General features: G+C 57.1%; 1 protein-coding gene across 7 annotated transcripts in view; it reads left to right on the plus strand.

Annotated features, from left to right (window-relative positions):
- The window catches only part of LOC114022359 (spectrin beta chain, non-erythrocytic 5), a 46,980-nt gene that overhangs the window by 7,831 nt on the left and 22,137 nt on the right, over window positions 1-17,012 (plus strand). For all 7 annotated transcript variants that reach the window (XM_043543473.1, XM_037895498.2, XM_043543474.1 and 4 more), the window contains 16 exons: window positions 5,468-5,629; window positions 6,672-6,803; window positions 7,044-7,235; window positions 7,857-7,940; window positions 9,105-9,223; window positions 9,393-9,507; window positions 10,434-10,520; window positions 11,010-11,125; window positions 12,090-12,237; window positions 12,963-13,072; window positions 13,468-13,558; window positions 13,706-13,855; window positions 14,227-14,364; window positions 15,021-15,277; window positions 15,696-15,819; window positions 16,176-16,370. In XM_043543473.1, coding sequence (XP_043399408.1) covers window positions 5,468-5,629; window positions 6,672-6,803; window positions 7,044-7,235; window positions 7,857-7,940; window positions 9,105-9,223; window positions 9,393-9,507; window positions 10,434-10,520; window positions 11,010-11,125; window positions 12,090-12,237; window positions 12,963-13,072; window positions 13,468-13,558; window positions 13,706-13,855; window positions 14,227-14,364; window positions 15,021-15,277; window positions 15,696-15,819; window positions 16,176-16,370 — 2,220 coding nt within the window. The remainder of the gene's footprint in view (window positions 1-5,467; window positions 5,630-6,671; window positions 6,804-7,043; window positions 7,236-7,856; window positions 7,941-9,104; window positions 9,224-9,392; window positions 9,508-10,433; window positions 10,521-11,009; window positions 11,126-12,089; window positions 12,238-12,962; window positions 13,073-13,467; window positions 13,559-13,705; window positions 13,856-14,226; window positions 14,365-15,020; window positions 15,278-15,695; window positions 15,820-16,175; window positions 16,371-17,012) is intronic.

The following is a 17,012-nucleotide window of genomic DNA, read 5'->3' on the forward strand; positions in this document are numbered from 1 at the left end:
TATAAGGGTCTGTGTGGGTCTTGTACTGGGGTGGGATATTCTGGGTTGGTTTGGTGCTGTGTGAATGTGGTCTGCAGGGGACATTTCCTGAGCACAAGGGTAGCAGGGAAAAGTGAGATCCCTCCTCCCAGGCCTGCAGTTGTGATGAAAAGCCAGTGGAGCAGGGGCTAATGGAGACTCTCATTTAGGGGCCTCATGGCAAACCTGGCCCAGTGGGGCAACATGCTACTTGCCAGCTCAGTAGTTTGAGGCTGAGTTTTGTGCATGGGCCAATCCCTATAACTGAGCGAGCTTGTCATGTCTGTAAAGCAGGCCCAGCGGGCTCAACTGTGAGCTGCCTCCATCCAGGGCAGGGCAGGGCAGGGGGGTGCATCAGATCCTGCTCTGAAAAGTGCATGACTGGTGCAGACACATCCTGGGCTTCCAGCCATTTGAATGGCCTAGTGTGGGGAGGGCTGCAGCAGCAAGGGAACAGGCTGAGCGTTTAAACAGGAAGGTGAGGGGGGCTGGAGAGACCAGGGATGGATACCTGAAGGGAAGCAGCGTCCCACCCCTCCCTCCTCAGGCTTTCATTTCTCATCAGCCTCCCTGTGCCCTGCTTCTGGTCTCCTGGGGAAGCAGTAACAGTGTTAGCAGAGTCTGTGCTGCCTGTAGACCTGTCGCTGAGCGTCCGTGCGCACAAGTGTTGCGGCTGCTTATTTAAGCAAGGCTGCATGAAGGTACCATGGGCCTGTGCGTCAGAATCTCTCTTTCCAGGGTTTTTTAAAAACTATTTCTCTAGCCCTTGGGGTTGTGCAGAAAAGCTGGAAAAATGTGGCCCACGTGTAACGAGCGCAGTGCCATCTGCCAAGAGCCTGAAACGAGTGCTCTGAGGGGGGTACACTGCCCCACCTGTATCCGGTAACTCCGCTGCTCCAGGTGGTCCCCACTGTCTGATACCATCCCAGCAGAGGACTCTGTGTGTTGGGGAGACCCTCATTGCTAGGGTGGTGTTGCAAATCCCCCCTCCCTTGAGTCCTCTGCTACAGAACCTTGCATAATTAAAAGCTAACAACAACGGCATGTTTTCTCAAGACTGAACATTTGTTCCCTGTCCTTGTGACTCCTGTGCCCTGAAGACAGGGAGCAGTGATCCCACCAGCCCAGCCTATGGCTCTGGTACAAGTGACCCAAGTGGGGTTAGGGCAAGGTGCAGAGCCGTGCATGCCCATGGCAAGGTGACCCCCATAGGGGGTGTGTCTAGGGCCCTGGATTGCCTTAGTCCAACCCTGATGTAAGGGCAGGTTTGGTAAGAGGGCTGGGTGAGGGTCGCAGGTTTGCTGAAGGAGGCAGTGAGCAGAGTGCCTGCTGGCTTGGTTTGGGGTTGTATGCAGGAGGGGTTTGTCAACACAATTCGGATCAAGCCTAGTTGTCCAGCTGTTTTATTCTTTCCCCTGGGTCCTGTTGCTGGAGCTCTGAGCTTGAGTCTCCTGTGGACAGTGCAGCTGTCATACCACCCCTGCCTTCTCTCGCCAAAGTGCTGGGGTGAGGGCCAGGATGTCTGGTCCCCCATTCAAACAGAATTCCAGCCCCCAGAGGCTGTTGGAGGCTTCCTGGGAGCAGATTGGGGCACCCCACAATCAGGCACAGAGAGGTACAGGAAAGCCCCTTGGCGCTAGCCATAGAGCAATAAAGTCCTGGGCTCAATAAGGACCTGGGACATGGAAGTGTGGCCAGAGTTCTTCAGCCAGTGTCCCCCACAGGCTGCGTGGCTGTTGCTGTGCTCTAGGGAGAGGCTGCTGCTGTAACCTGGCTGCGTCCTGGTTTGGCCTTGACCCCTTGGCAGCAGGAGTATGTCCTTCACATGAACCAGTCTCCAGATTTTTCTTGCCTTCTGCAGCAGGGCTGTTCCGGGGGCCTGGCTCAGCAAGCAGTCACGCTGGGGGTGGGGGAAATCATCCTGTAAGAATACAGCTCTGTTGACAAGAGATGACCCAACTCACCACCCACAGCGTGGCCTTTGTCCACCTCTCCCCACTCCGTGCCAAGTGCTGTGCCTTGATCTGCCCCCTCCCAGCCTGATCCACCAGGCCCTACGTTCCCTCCTCAGGGTGTGCACAGAACCCTCACTATTAAAACCATGGCACATCACACTCTACTGACCGGCCACTGCCGGATCCCTGTCCTTGTGCCTCCTGTGCCCGGACTGCAAGCTCTGTGGGGCATGCCCATAGCTGGTGCAATGCCAGCCTTCTCTGTCTGCTCCGTCTCCCAGGAGAGGCTGGCACTGAGCTCCCTCCATGCAGCAGGACATGAGAGCCTCACAACCCCGGCCCTCCGTAGAGGTTTCTGCAGCTGGACCTCGGGCTGAGCTTGGAGAAAGGCCAGTTCCGTCGCTGGCTGACCTTAGCCGTCGCCCCCGTCGGAGCTGGATCCCGGACAAAACATTCCATCAGCGCGGACCACGAAAGCGAAACCCCAGAGGAAATGCAGAGCTTCTCCCCCTTGATGAGTTACTTCAAATAAGAGTCTCCAGATGCCCCGGAGTTGCTGTGGGCTGAGCTTCTGGTGAACGAAGAAGTGCCAAGTGGGGAGGGAGGGAGACAGGCAGGAGAATCGCCCTTCTGTTTCAGTTGTTCTCTTGCTTCGGAGCTCTGCTCTTCACTAAAGGGCACTGGATGTTCAGGCGAGGAAAACCCTGTCCCCAGGGTCCTTGGAGTCTGGTGGGGGCAGGCATGGGTGTGGGATCAGGGCACTGTAGCTCCTTCCCCAAGAGGACAGAGCTCCAGAACCATTTCTCTATTGGGTGAATTTTATTCCTTTTAGCAGGAGGCAGCTGAAAGTGAGAGAACCAGGCAATACTCAGAGAGATGGCACTAAGCAAACTTCCTCCTGATGCAGGTCTGCTCATGCCTTTCATTGCTGGCCCTCCCCTCCACTATTCCTGTCCTGGGCTTCCCTCACACAGCTCTGCCAACGCCCCTCTCGCCTGACCTGCAGACCCCTGCTATTTCCAGTCCTTGATCAGAAAGCACAAAATCTGTCACATTGCAAAGTAGTTTAAACATGTGGAGAGAGATCCTTTGGGGGCAGGGGTGATCTCCACTCCTGCCGTGCCCATGCTAGAGGGCAGTGCGCTCACAGGCTGCTCCACTCCATTTTCTGGCTGAGTGCAATTGACACAGTGCTGATGGCTCCCTGTGCTCTGTGGGAGGAGTAAAGGGAAACTTCCAAGATAACTCAGTGTGCTTTGATGTTGTGCTTGAGGGCTAGGGGTTGGGGCCAGGCTTGAGAAGGAGGAAGAGGCAGCTGGGGGGGCGGGAAGGCGAGATGCAGAAAGAGTGCAACAAATGTCTGAGCTCCTCACAAAAATATGCAGTTTCACTAAAATCAGCTACTTACCAGAGGGCTGAAGAGCAGCACACATTGTCTCTGTCTCTGAATAGGAAGGAGGGTGATGCTGGGCATTACAGCCCGCCTATTGCCATCGCATGTGATAAACGAATTGAAATGATGATTAAAAGTAGGAATTATAAACCACATATCTAATCATGGGGACTAACCAGCGTGGCTGCTGCCGAGGAGAATCCGATCTATCAGAACTCTTTGAACACGTCAATAAAACAGTGGATAAAGGCAAAGTGGTTGACATAATTTATTTGGACTTCCAAAAAGCCTTGGATTAAGTCCCGCACAAGAGGCTATTAAGAAAACTATGGAGCCATGGGGTGAGAGGTAAAATATCATCATAGATCGCAGACTGGCAGAGACAGAAAACAGAGAGTCAGAATAACTGGTTGATTTTCAACATGGCAAAGGTTAGCAGTGAGGTGAGCCAAGGCTCCAGACTGAGACCAGTGCTGTTTGACAGATGTATTCATCTGGAAAAGGGAGTGAGTCCTGAAGTGGGAACATTTGCAGCTAGCACAAAAGTATTTAAGGTAGTCAAGTCCAGAGAAGACTGTGAGGAACTTCAGAGGGATCTAACCACGCTAGGTAAATGGGCAACATGATAGTGGGTGAGAGTGAGTGATGACAAATACAAAGTAATGCACGTTGGAAGGAATAGTTTGAACGACTCAAACATCTTACAGGGCATAGGTGCTGGAAGTAGGAGTGCGGGGGGTGCTGCTGCACCCCCTGGCTTGAAATGGTTTCCATCATATACAGGGTTTACAGTTTGGTTTGATAGCTGTCAGCCCCCCCCACTATAAAAATTGTTCTAGAACCCCTGTTACGGGGTTCTAAATTAACTGTGTCAGATCAGGAAAAAGACCTGAGCATCACTGAGGACAGCTCAATAAAGACCTCTGCTCAGTAGGGAGCTGTTGTCCAAAAAGGGAACCAATGTTCAGATGCATGAGGAATGGGATGGAGAATGATACAGAAAATATAAAAATGTCATTGTACAAATATGTATTATGCCCGTTCTGCTCATCCATCTCACAAAGAAACAAGCTGAAATAAAGAGGACTCAGAGATGGGCCATAAGATTGATTAGAGACCTGGAAACACTTCAGAGTGAAGAGAGATTGAAAAGATTGGCATTGTTTATTTCAGAGAGGAGATAAATAAGATGGGATGTGATCAAAGGATACACGCTAATGAAATGTAGAGAAAGTAGATCAGGCCATTATGTTCATAACACTAGAATAGGGAGCATCCAGTGAATTTGAAAGGTGATATGTTTGAAACTAACCAAAGTAAACACCTCTTCATGCAGTGCACAATTGGGCTGTGGAACCCATTGCCACTAGATGCCACTGAAGTCCAAAGCCAAGAACTTAGCAGGATTCAACAAAGATTGGAGATTTATCTGGAGAATGAGAACGTCCAGAGATACGACGATAAGGATTTTTAAGAGAGAGAAATTTCTGGAAGGGTTGTGAACTCTTCTGCTTCTAGACATAAGCCAACCTCTAACTAATAGGTCTTTTCACGGGAGCAGGTTCTCTTACAAGTCCCTACTGTAGGGTTTCTTTCACTTTCCTCTGCAGCATGGGCTACTGGCAACTGTCAGAGACCCTATCTGGATGTAGCTCTGGGCTGATCCAGTAAAGCAATTCCTGTGTAACATAAGGGAGAGGAAATGTACTGAACCAAGAGGAAGCAAATGGAGATGGTTGCATTTTACATTGTCTGTTTATTTAGATTGCAAACTTTTTGCAGCATGGATTGTCCCGAGGACTAGCCGAGTGCAGAGACCCATGTGTGTTTGTGGTGCCACAACAAATTCTGTGAACGACAAGTGATTTCCGTCTCAGAAAAACACAGGACTAGAAACTCAGCTGGTGTAACTCATTGAAGTCAGTGAGCCAGATCCTCAGCTGGAGTGTCTTGGCACAGTGCTATTGAAGCCAATGGATAGTATTTAATGTTTGTGGGAACAAACCAGGCTGCCATCTCCTTTCATGCGTGTGTTTGGGTTGGCTCAGGTGTCCACCCCCAGGTGAGCGTACTAAGTCTTTCCTCTCTTTAACTCCCTTAGGTTTCAGGATGCCATGCAGCAGCCCCCTGGAAGGAAAGTGTCAAGAACAAGGAGCCAAGTGGAGTGGCTGGGCTGAAAACTGGCATCCGAAGCAGTGCAGGGAAAGCAAACCTCCCTAACCAGAGCCCTCTCATAGTCCAGTTCAACCGAGAGATAATGCAGGTAGAGTCCGGGGTACCTTGTTCTGGGGATCCCTGGAGGAAGGTCTGGGAGCAGGGAGCTCAGTGGATGTCTGGTTAATGGAGCAATTGCCCAGGATGCTAACCACCACGATGTGCCTCTCTACTGGGGGTAGTGGGGTTGGTCCCTGGGGGGGAGCAGTGATGGTAGGAGAGAGCTCCTTCCTTCCAGCTCCAGTGGAGGAATGAAGCGGGGATGTGTCCATGGCCGGAAGCCTTTCATCTGAGCAGCAGGAGTGTGGGGGGAGTGAACGCTCAGCTCGGAGCGAAGCCGTTGTTGTGGCATAACGTCATATTTGGCTGCCTTTCTCCAGGCGGTCTGCCCCAGGGAGCGTGGGTCAGCCTGCACAGGGGCCCAGTTTCCTCCCCCCTCAGCAGCAGAGGCAGCACAGGAAAAGGGGTCACAAAGAAGGGGTGTCGCTGTCTGCTCTGCAGGGGGGTGGGGGGCAGCAGGGGAGAGAGAATGAAAGGAGAACAGACTCCTCGCATGGCGGGTAGAGAGGTTGCCTGTGAGGCCTGCCCGCCCGGCTCTGTCCTCTCCACTCAGCCTGCAAAGGGCCTGGGCTGCCAGGCGTGGGGGACGCGGCTCAGCCAGACTGCAGGGCTCTCCAGAGGCAGCCAGAAATTCTGGGCTTTAGCATTTCAGTCTCCTTCTCCCAGGGGCTGTGCCCAGAGCCCCATTCCAGGGGACTCACAAGTGCAGTTAGTCTGTTCTCGTTCTGACAAATCAGGAGCTCCTGTGCCAGGTCAGCCCAATGGACCCATCTCCCCAGTATCTCCACCTCCACCACCTCAGACCAATGGGACATCTAGCCCAGTATCCCCCGCTGCCTGCTACCCCAGCTCACACCAATGGGCCCATCTCCCTGCCATGCTGGGTCGTCCGACCAATGGCCCCATGTATCCCTGTCTGGGTTGGGCCCATTTACCAGCTGTCATGCCAACTCCTGGAAGAAGTTGCTCGGTGCTGTCCCCAGGCCTGTTTCAGTGGCATGCCCAGATCAGAGCTCCTCCCTGTGTTCCAGGCCGAGAGCTGGGTGCGAGGGAAGATGCGGGATCTGAAGGATGGTTGCAATATTCAGGACTGGGAACGGGTGGCACAGACCCTGCAAAGAGACATGAAGGATTTTGAGAACACGCTGATCAAACTGAACCAGGTATGGTGGGGGCTCCAGGACAGACCCACTCCCATTCCAGCCTCCTCCCCAGCAACCCCCTGGCATCCAGCCTGAATCCTGCTAGGACTGACCCGATTGGGTCTGTGCTGTCCTCTCCAGCACCCAGGCAGTGCCTAGCTATCCCTGTGTCTTTGTCCCCCTCCATGCCCAGTCAGCACCCCAGCAAGCCAGTGGATTCAAGGCTTAGGTTCTCTGAGCTGCTTCCCTTCCTCTCCCCAGATGGGTGAGCAGCTCATGAGCCGGCCCAGCCCCAGTGGGGAGACCGTCAGGAGGCAGCTGCTGGCCCTGAAGGAGCAGTGGCAGCTGCTGAAGCAGACAGCCGGGAATCAGAGCAAAGCGCTGGGTGGGCTGCGGAACCTGCAGGAGTTCAACAGGAGAGCAGAGCGGCTGGAGGCTTGGATCAGGCAGAAGGTATGGGGAGTGGGAGAGCAGGCTGGATGGGACCTCATCAGCCTTCTCCCGACTGCCTGGTGATGCATTAGGAATGTGCCTCACTCCCTGCAATGTCCAAGGGGCCCTGCCCCTGCAGCGGGGTCTCTGAGCCTTGCCACTGACTCTGCCAAAGGTTTGGCCCTTGAGCAGAGACCTGCCACTTGGAAAGGGCAGGGCAGCAGCCTGGGGCCAGGGGGGCACTGTAGGACTGGGGGAGGTGGGGCCAGGGCCCTAACAGGGAAATGCCACTTGATTAAAAATGGTATCTTCATACTCTCAACCTATAGGCAAATTGCATTTGCCATGGCAACCAGGACCTAGCTGTCTGTGTAACGTAGAGGGGAGCTGAGATCACCCATGGACAGGGTGATGGTGCTCCAGGGCATTTCTCCCAGTTACAGAAGGGGAAACTGAGGCGGGGAGGGGAATGGACTTGCCCAAGTTCACACAGTGAGCTGGGTGTGGAACCCAGGAGTGCTGACTCCCAGTTGCTCTGCCCTTGCCCTAGACCTCCTGCTTCAGGTTCAGTCTGGGGCAGTTTCTCTGTAGATCTCTTGACTTCCTCTGTCCCCTCTATGTCCTAACCCCCATCTGTCCCAGGAAGAGAAGCCTGTGCTGACTGCCCTCCTGCAAGAGAGCATGGACAAGATCCAGCTCACCCGCCGCATCCTGGACTTAAAACAGGTGAGTGTCTCTCCCCTTGCCTGGCTCGGGCTTGGTCCCTGTCACCCCACCCCCAGGGGATGTTTTGTGTTTCTCAGCTGTAGCTCGGCCCCCAGGGGATACCTCAGACTTCCCAGCCAGCGGTCCATCTCAGCTCCTCACTGGCTTGGTGTTATAGCCAGAGCAATGACTGATTGATCCGGGGTGAACCGGGAACATCTCAGTAACACCCAGCTATCCTTTGGGGAGGCCTCTGCATGTTCACACTGTTGAGCCTAGCGCCCCCTGGTGCCACAAGCATCAGAATGCTCTTCGAAGCCATGCCTCTCAGCCACAGAGTCCGTTGTGCTGGGGGCCCCAGACCCAGCTGGGCAGTGGCTCCTGCCCAAGTCTCTCAGCAGCCAGTGCTGGAGCATCTGAAATGGAGCTCATAGACTTTAAGGCCTGAAGGGACCATCATGATCACCTAGTCTGAGCTCCTGCACCCTACAGGCCACAGAACCATTCCCACCCGCTCCTATAACAGACTCATAACCTCTGCGTGAGTTACTGAAGCCCTCAAATCATGGTTTAAAGACTTCAAGTTACAGAGAACCCACCATTTACAGTAGTTTAAACCTGCAAGTGACCCATGCCCCCTGCTGCAGAGGAAGGCAAAAAAAAATCCCAGGGTCTCTGCCAATCTGACCCAGAGGAAAATTCCTTCCTGACCCCAAAATGGTGATCAGTTAAACCCTGAGCATGTGAATAAGACCCCCAGCCAGACACCTGGGAAAGAATTCTCTGTAGTAACTCAGAGCCCTCCCCAGCTAGTGTCCCATCACCAGCAATTGGAGATATTTGCTGCTAGCAGTCACAGATCAGCTACACGCCATTGTAGGCAGTCCCATCATACCATCCCCGCCATAAACTTATCAAGCTCAGCCTTGAAGCCAGTTAGGTTTTTTTCCCCCACTGCTCCCCTCGGAAGGCGGTTCCAGAACTTCACTCCTCTGATGGGTAGAAACCTTTGCCTAATTTCAACCCTAAACTTGTTGATGGCCAGTTTATATCTATTTGTTCTTGTGTCCACATTGGCGCTTAACTGGAGCTGGAGCCAGGAGCTGATTTCTCCCTTGGGGATTGGCTCGTTGTGCTGGGCCAGGGGAGTTGGTGGGATTTCTCTTTTTCTCTGTCTGAGCGCAGGAGGAGCAGCAATTCCAGGGCCTGCATGAAGAGATGAACAGCCTGGGCCAGAAACTGGAGAAGCATGGCAAGAGTGAGAGCAGGAGCATCTCCGCACGGCGCAAGCACCTCAATAAAATGTGAGTGGGGAGGAGTCACAGCTGCCTGGGGGCTGCAGAGCCAGGCAGGCTGGGCACAGGGAGGTCTTGGCCTGTGAGTCACGTGACTGTGGGAATGGCTGAGGAGGCTGGGGGAGTCTGTACTGGGCAGCAAGATCTGCAATAACCTCCTCCTGCTTTCTCCGCCCAGGTGGCTGCGGCTCCAGGGGACCCTGAAGGAACAGCATGAGACCCTGCAGCTGGCCCTCGAGGCAGCTGCCTTCCTCCAGCAAGCGGACACGCTCCTCAGAGCCATCCACGCCAAGGTACCGCTGAGGGCTCAGAGCGGGATCAGCTCCGGCCCCATCGATGGTTTGAGGGGCACGGGATGCAAGGATGGGAAGGTCTCATGCCGGGCTATAGGGACCTCCCAAAGCAAGGGCAGTTTGGAGAAGAGCCCACTCTTCTCTCAGCCCCTGACACCTGGGCTAGCACAGGGCTGGGGAGGGTGTGGAAGGAGTATTCTCCCCACCAGGGGGCCAGGGAGAAAGCCCCTTGCTTTGCTCTACAGCTCCCCCCCCCCCCCCCCCCACCTCCCGCCACGATTGGCTTGATGAGCTGTTTCTGCTCCTCCGTGGCCACCAGCTTGGCAGCAGCAGTACAGAATATCAAGGGAGTTAAGTAGGGAGAGGGGGACCCCCAATGCTGCGTGGAGGAAAAGAGCTTGGCTCTCCTGTCCAGTCAGAGTATGAGCTACCCCACTGCCTGTGCCCCATCCCTACCAGGCACTTGGAACTGAGCTGAAGTGAGGACTCTCCCCAGCCCCAGGTTGTGAGCAGAGCCCAGCGTGAGAAGGAGGCCATGGGGGGGCCTGATGGGGGAGTATCACACTCTGCCTCTTCTTCCCTGGGGCCTGTCTTTACTCCCAGGAAATGATGGACATTCCCTAGCATCTCTGGGAAGGTGACGTTCTGGGGACTCCCTGCTCTAGGGCTGAGTTACCAGCTCCCCTGCCTGCTCTGGAGTGGCCGCCCCCCTCAGCCGGACCCTGAGTTACATCATTGCTGGTGCTGCCAGGGCTGATGGCCCCTGTCACTGGGGAGCAGGATTGGAGGAGGGGATTCCTGTGTGACATGGGGTGGGGGATAGGATCATTCAGAGGGGATCCAAATGGCACAGAGGCACTGCAGAGAGCAGGGCCCTGTCCCCACCTTCCCCTAAGGCGTACAATGGGTGCTGCTGCTTCTTGCAGTGGAGGAACCTCTGTGGTGTGGGGAAGCAGGGGGACCCTGAGCCCGGCCGGGACCGAGACGTCAGGGATATTGCCAGCCAGGTCATGGTAAGTGTCGGCATTGTGCTGTCCCAAACTCACCTGAAATGTCTCACCTGAGAGGTAAGGTATACTGCGTGTTCCCTGACGGGACATCTCCCCCCATCACCCGGCTCGGACACGGACATTACAGCCCCTAGCAGGGTGTGGCATGGACAGAATGGCCTGGAGTCAAACCTTCATCTGGCCGAACTGCCAGCATCAAGGGGTTTGGCATATGTCATGCCCTGAATCCTTTGTAACAGGGGTGGCTGCATCCAGAGCTGTCTTCAGCTAACCAGACTAGCATCTCAGAGGGGCTGGATCTTGGGCAGGGTTTGGTGTGTGGAGAGGAGGGATCAGTGGGAGGGCTTGTTAGAAGGGAGCTGGGGCCCTGTGTCCTGCTGCTCACCTGCCCCTGGAGCATTTCCCAGTAGCCTCTGTGCTCAGCTCTGGTCTCTGGAGGGTCACCCTCAGCCAGCCCCATTACCTCACTTCGTGCCCCTGTCGCTCCTCCAGATGTTGGATGTGACCGTGTCCCAGCTCATCAGCCTCCATCCCAGCCTGGCAGCACGAGTCCTGCACAAACACCGAGATGTCAAGGAGAGCTGGGCCCAGCTTCAGCAGGTGCTGAGGTACAGCAGAGCCTCGTAGCAACCCACCCACTAGCATCCCCCCTAAACACAGAGCAAGCCCAGGGCTGAATTTAGCAAAGCGTGTGCATTCACAGGGGTCACTTGTTGCCCACTCCTGCCTCAAGACCTGGTGAGCAGAAGGGCGTGTGACTTAAAGCATGAGGGAGCCAGAACTCCTGGGTTCTATATCCAGCTCTGCACTTGTCTCATTGTGTGGCCCTGGAAGGCAGGTCCCTGCCCTGCTCTGTGCCTCAGTGTTCTCTTCTGTACACTGGGGAGAATGCTCCAGGGGAGGCTCTGAGGGCAGATGGAGTGACCTATGAGATGCACCAGAGTAACCTCTGCCCTTTGAGCTATTATTTGATTGACTTAGAGAGTGGGCTGCTTGAGTATCTCAGCCAATCACAAGAGAGCATAGCTAGAAACAGGCAGGGTGGCTTTGGGTTTACACACATGCTGGTTCCTGAGTGGCTGAAGTTGCTCTTCCCCGAGTTACAGAATCTGAATCCATGGTCATCGCTGATCCCCACAAGCTTGGTGGCGTGGGAAAGGCGTTGGCTTGGCCCATTCTATGGATATGTTCAAATCTGAGCTGCCTGCCATTGGCAGCTGGGGTTTCAGCTCTGGGAAACAAGAGCTGGACTTTCCAAAGAGCTCAGCTCCCATTACACAGGTAGGGTCAGGCCGTTGGGAGCTACTGGGTGTACAGTGCTTTTGAAAATCTGGCCCCACTTCTCCATCATCTGCTGGATTCCCCTGTATTGGGGCTCCCCACACCTGCCTGGAGCAGGGTCCCTGGGACAGAACCCACGTCAGCTATTGGCTGCCATGAGCCAGACTCTGCTCCTGAGTCAACCCCAGAGGACTCACGGGGCCAGAACAGCTTAGGGCTCTCTTCCCCATTCTCTCTCCTCTTGCCTCTCACTCCCCACCCCTCGCCCTGTGTGTGCTCCCCATCTCCCAGGAATGAGAAGTCACCGTTGCTGGCCCTGGTGAGCAGTTTGCCTATGAGAGAAACCAATGCCCTGAGCCCTGAGCAGACAGAAGCCGGCAGCGGGGGAGTTGCAGGGAGGGAAGCCGGAGACAAGCGGAGGAGGGTCCCGTTACGTATGGTGAGTATAGTAGCTGGGGCCCTGCCCTTCTCCCCAGCCCTCCCCTTCCCTGCAACAAGAGCAGCCAAACCAGAGCCACTTCCCTTAGACACCCAGCAAAGGCACATGGGGAAAGAGCTTGAGCCCGTGAACCCTAAGTGACAGCTGTGTGACCCCTCTTGTGACACCCTCGCTAACCCTTGGGACCCCCCTCTATGAACTCTGAGTGATAAGCATGTGATCACGTAAACCCTGGAACCTGTGTGCAGTGCCCCAGGTGACCTGTGTGTGGCTCTGAACACTGGCCTGTGGAATGGTCTGGGAGTGCTGTATGTGCCCCACCTCTGCACACACCTGCCCCTTCATGCATCCCACACACCGGCTCAGATCCCCTCCTCCCAATACACCTTTGCCCAGGCCAACCTAGCACATGTTCCTGTGTGTCCCTCTGGGCTCTGACCTGCGTCCGTCTGTGATGTCGCCCTGGCACCTGGAATTCTGGACGGGCGGCACAGCAGCACCCGCCCCACCCACAGCCCCAGGGACCTGTCACCAGGCTTTGCTTTGGACTCTGTGCTGCTGCCAGGATGGCCCTGCTCCCAGGAGTGCTCTGTATGTGGCAGCAGAGGAGCAGGTGTTAGGCCTGGTGCGGGGGGAGGCTGAGCTGGCTCTATTGGTCCCCATTCCTCTGCCTGGTGCTAGATGAGGGAGGAATGGGACCCTGGGAGGCTCCTGTTGTGTCCTAGGTGCAGAAGGACTTTGCAGGGAATGTGACGGAGCGTGTGAGAGGCGAGGAGGGAAGCCCGAGCTCGCCAGGAGAGCAGGCCACTCCTGGCTGCCACAGCAACAGTAATAGGTACTGACTCGGCAGGCTGCTCCCAAGAATGGGGTCCAGGGTTCGGGTATAGGCCAGGTATTCCTTAGGAGGGGGGAGAGGGGAGGGGAGGGGACCCAGAGCATTTGCTGGGCTAGGCCTGTTCCTTAGCTGTAAGAATCCATCCCCAGCTCCAGAACCTAGTCCCCAGAAGGGGCATAGCAGGCAGGGAAGGACATGGGCACCTGGGGTTTCCCTGGTACAGGCAACTGCCTCATGCCCTGAACCTGTGCGGCCCCCATGGCATGGATACCAGCCCCTGCCCTGCAGCTGTATCTCATATCTGTGATATGAGGCTGCCCTGGTCCTTTGGCAGAGCCTGCAGGGGTCCCTGTGGTAGGAGAGAAATTGTCCATGACTCTGCCTCTCTCTCGCAGGAGGAGGAAACCCCCAGGACAGTCGGATGCTGTGCGGGGCCCACCCCAGCAGGAGGCCAAGCTGCAGGACTTCTGTCAGGCTGCTAACGCGGTAACGTCTCAAATGAGCCAAGGCGCGTCCCAGCCCCTGTCCCTGGGTCCCAGCGTTGGGTGTTCCCCCATGTGCCTCCCCCTCTCCTCGCAGCCCCCCACCCCTCGGCTGGCAGTAACGCGCTGTCTCTCCCCCGGTGTGCGGCAGGCTGTGTCCTGGCTGAGGGAGAACGTGGGGCTCAGCGTCCGGCTGAGCCAGGTGGAGGACGCAGAGAGCCTGGAGGCTGCACAGAGCCAGCAGGCCGCGCTGGAGCAGGAGATCCTGGGCAACAGCTCCAGCATCGAGGCCCTGCGCCTGGTGAGCACCAGCTGTGGGGTGCATGCTGTGTGGGACGGGGAGTCTCCCTCTACAACTCGCTGCTGGGGACGCAGAGGGGGCGCCATGCTGATGGCATCTCCGGCGGCAGGTGTTTTGTGCAACTGGGGAATAACACTGGGTTCCCCTGCCAGGCACCTGGGGCGCCAGGAGGAGTTTCCTCTCCGCTGCCTTCTGGGGAGGGATGGTAGTGGGCAGTGAGATCCATGCCCCCTTGGTGGCAAGGGTCAGGGGGGCTGGGAAGGGCAGATCCCTGTCCTCAGCATGTGCCTCATTCTCAGGCCCCTCTAAGGGATTGTGGAGTGGGATGCCCAGGTGGGCATCACCTGACAATGCGTGTCTGTGTCCCACAGGAAGGGCAGACGCTGCTGTGTGGCAGCCATGGAGGGAGACCTCAGGTGGAAGGCGTCCTCCAGGAGCTGGAGGGGCTGTGGGAGGAGCTGCAGAGGAGGCACCGGGAGAACGGTGCGGCGCTGAAGGAGATTGATAAGGTGCGTGGTGCCATCTGTCTCTGCCAGGCATGAGCCCATATCAGACAGAGGGGTGTGAGCAGGGCGGGAAGGGGGTGCACACGGGACACAGGGGCAGCCCCAGTGCAGGCACTGGTGGGACAAGGGTCGCTGTGCCCGTTCTCTGGGCTGTGCTGGTGCAGGGGCCATCTTGAGCCTCGGCTGCAGCCCCCTGCAAGGGAGTCTCCCGGGGAGTGTCAGCAGGGTGCGGGGTGATGGCCCTGGCTGCCTGGCCTTCCCCAAAGATCAGCTAGCCCAGTGTCATGCACACCACCTGGGAGGGACAGGTGCCCTGTGTGGAGCCAGCTCAGGAAGCCTCTGCTCCTCCAGCTGGATCTGGCACTGCAGTGGCCTCAGTGCTGGCACAGCCAGGACTGCCCCTGCTGTGTCTGAGATGCCTCTAGGTGGGCAACCGGGTGCTGTTTGTGCTGCAGGATGGAGAGCCCTGCGATGGGCCATGGAAACGTGCTGCCCTGGGTGGGATAGCACAGTGCTGGGTCACACCGAACTGGTCGTCCCTGCGACACGATGCCACGGCGCCCTCAGGGGCTTTCATTCCTGCCCACCCTGAGGCTGGGACAGAGGAGGATCTGGCCTGGGAGGTCCTGTCTGTCCCACTCTCCAATCTCTTCCTGCAGGTTCTGCGGTTGGTGGGAGAGCTGGATGGCGCTGAGCACTGGCTGCAGGGGGTGGTGGGCTCGCTGTCGGAGCCCGCCACCATGAGGAGCCCAGAGGAGCTCCGCAGGAACCTCCAGGAGATCAGCTGCTTGGAGAACCAGGTCCTGTTGTGGGGCATCAAGCTCCAAGCCCTGCGGGAGGAGATGGGAAGAGAGCCCTCTGCAGAGCGCGTGATGGCTGGGAAGATTCAGAGCAAGGTGGAGATGGTGGAGGAGAAGTGAGTCCTGGGGAAACAGGACTGGGAACTGGACTACGGGGAGCACAGGCTGCTGGAGTGGGAGGTAGTGTCGGGATGTGAGGAAGAGATGAGGTTGGAGGAGTGTGAGGGGATTCCCCACCTCTGGGGAGGATGTGGCATCAGAGAGGTGAGAGGGGATCCTCTGAGGGCAGCTTGAGGAATGGGAGGGGACAGTGGTTTCAGAGGGGTGGGAGACCTCCAATGGGACAACCTTGGGGGATGGAAGGGGGTGGCTGTGTCAGTGGGGTGGGAGCCCCCTGGGGGGCAGCATTGGGGAATGGCAGCACTGAAGGGTCGGGAGGGGATTTCCCTGCAGTGGTTGGCATCAGGAGTAGGAGCCCCCTGTGGCGCTGCCTCTCCGTGTGCTCCTGCCCCACTGCTGCGTTTGCTGTGCCAGGTTGGGGTGCATGCGGGCGGCCCTGCAGCGGCGGGCGGAGGACCTGCGCGATTCCCTGGTGCTGTCTGAGTTCCTGCAGAATGTGCAACAGGAGGAGGTGCTGAGCCAGAGGAACAGCACGCTGGTGAGGAGTGAGTGGGGATGGGCCTGGACTCGGGCCCCCACTGGGAATCCCATCCCTGCTGGGTCGGTCTGGGTCGGGGGGCCCTACTGCTGACCAAGTGAGGTCAGGGGTTGGGTGGGGGATAACTGGAACCCCTCGCTTTCCTGCGTCACCCCCAGCAGCTGCCAGTGTTTGCTCTGAGGTGGGGGAGGCACAATGGCCACTGACCTCAATCCTGGGGAATGGCTGAGTTCAGCAACCCTGAGTGCATGGTGAGGAGGCTCCACGGGACCCCTCGCAGGCCAGGTGGTGCCAGAATCACCCCACGTGTCCCAGTCTCTCTCTAAAGCTCCAGCATCCCTGTGTGTTTGCTTTAGCCAGGGACCAGCAGGCTGGGCTCCCAGGAGCCTGTGCACCTCCCCTTGGCCCAGGCTGGGCAGCAGCTGAGCCGTGAGGACATGAGCAGCCCCCTGGGTGAGTTGCAGGAGGCTGTGGAGATGCTGAACGATGTGGTGAAGGAGCGGGAGCGAGTCATGGAGGCAGCAGCTGAAACTGAGAGTCTAGAGCGCCTGGTAAGGGACCTGGCGTGAGGAGCCTTTGACGGAGAAGGAGGGGGGTAACACACCACTAGTGGCCATGCGGAGCACGGCTGGCTCAGTCAGAGGTGAGGGCAGAACAGTAGAGTCTGACTGAAGGGGGCTCCTATGCATAGTGCCAGCCTGAGAGAGTAGGGTCTAGTACAGGGGTGGCCAACCTGTGGCTCCGGAGCCACATGCGGCTCTTCAGAAGTTAATATGCGGCTCCTTGCATAGGTACCGACTCCAGGGCTGGAGCTACAGGCACCAACTTTCCAGTGTGCTGGGGGGTGCTCACTGCTCAACCCCCTGCTCTGCCCCAAGCCCTGCCCCCGCTCCACCCCTTCTCCCAAGCCTGCCATGCCCTCGCTCTCCCCCCCTCCGCACCAGAGCCTCCGGCACACCAGGTAACAGCTGATTGCGGCGGGTGGGAAGCGTGGGGAGGAAGTGGGAGGCACTGATTGGTGGGGCTGACGGTGGGCAGGAGGCGCTGCAGGTTGGAGTCGGGGGAGCTGCTGGGGGGCTGCTGAGGTATTACTGTGGCTCTTTGGCAATGTACATTGGTAAATTCTGGCTCCTTCTCAGCCTCAGGCTGGCCGCCCCTGGTCTAGTGATTAGAGCAGGGGGCTCGGAGCCAGG

This window comes from Chelonia mydas, chromosome 3, assembly GCF_015237465.2.
Source record: "Chelonia mydas isolate rCheMyd1 chromosome 3, rCheMyd1.pri.v2, whole genome shotgun sequence".
NCBI classification, from domain to species: domain Eukaryota; kingdom Metazoa; phylum Chordata; order Testudines; family Cheloniidae; genus Chelonia; species Chelonia mydas.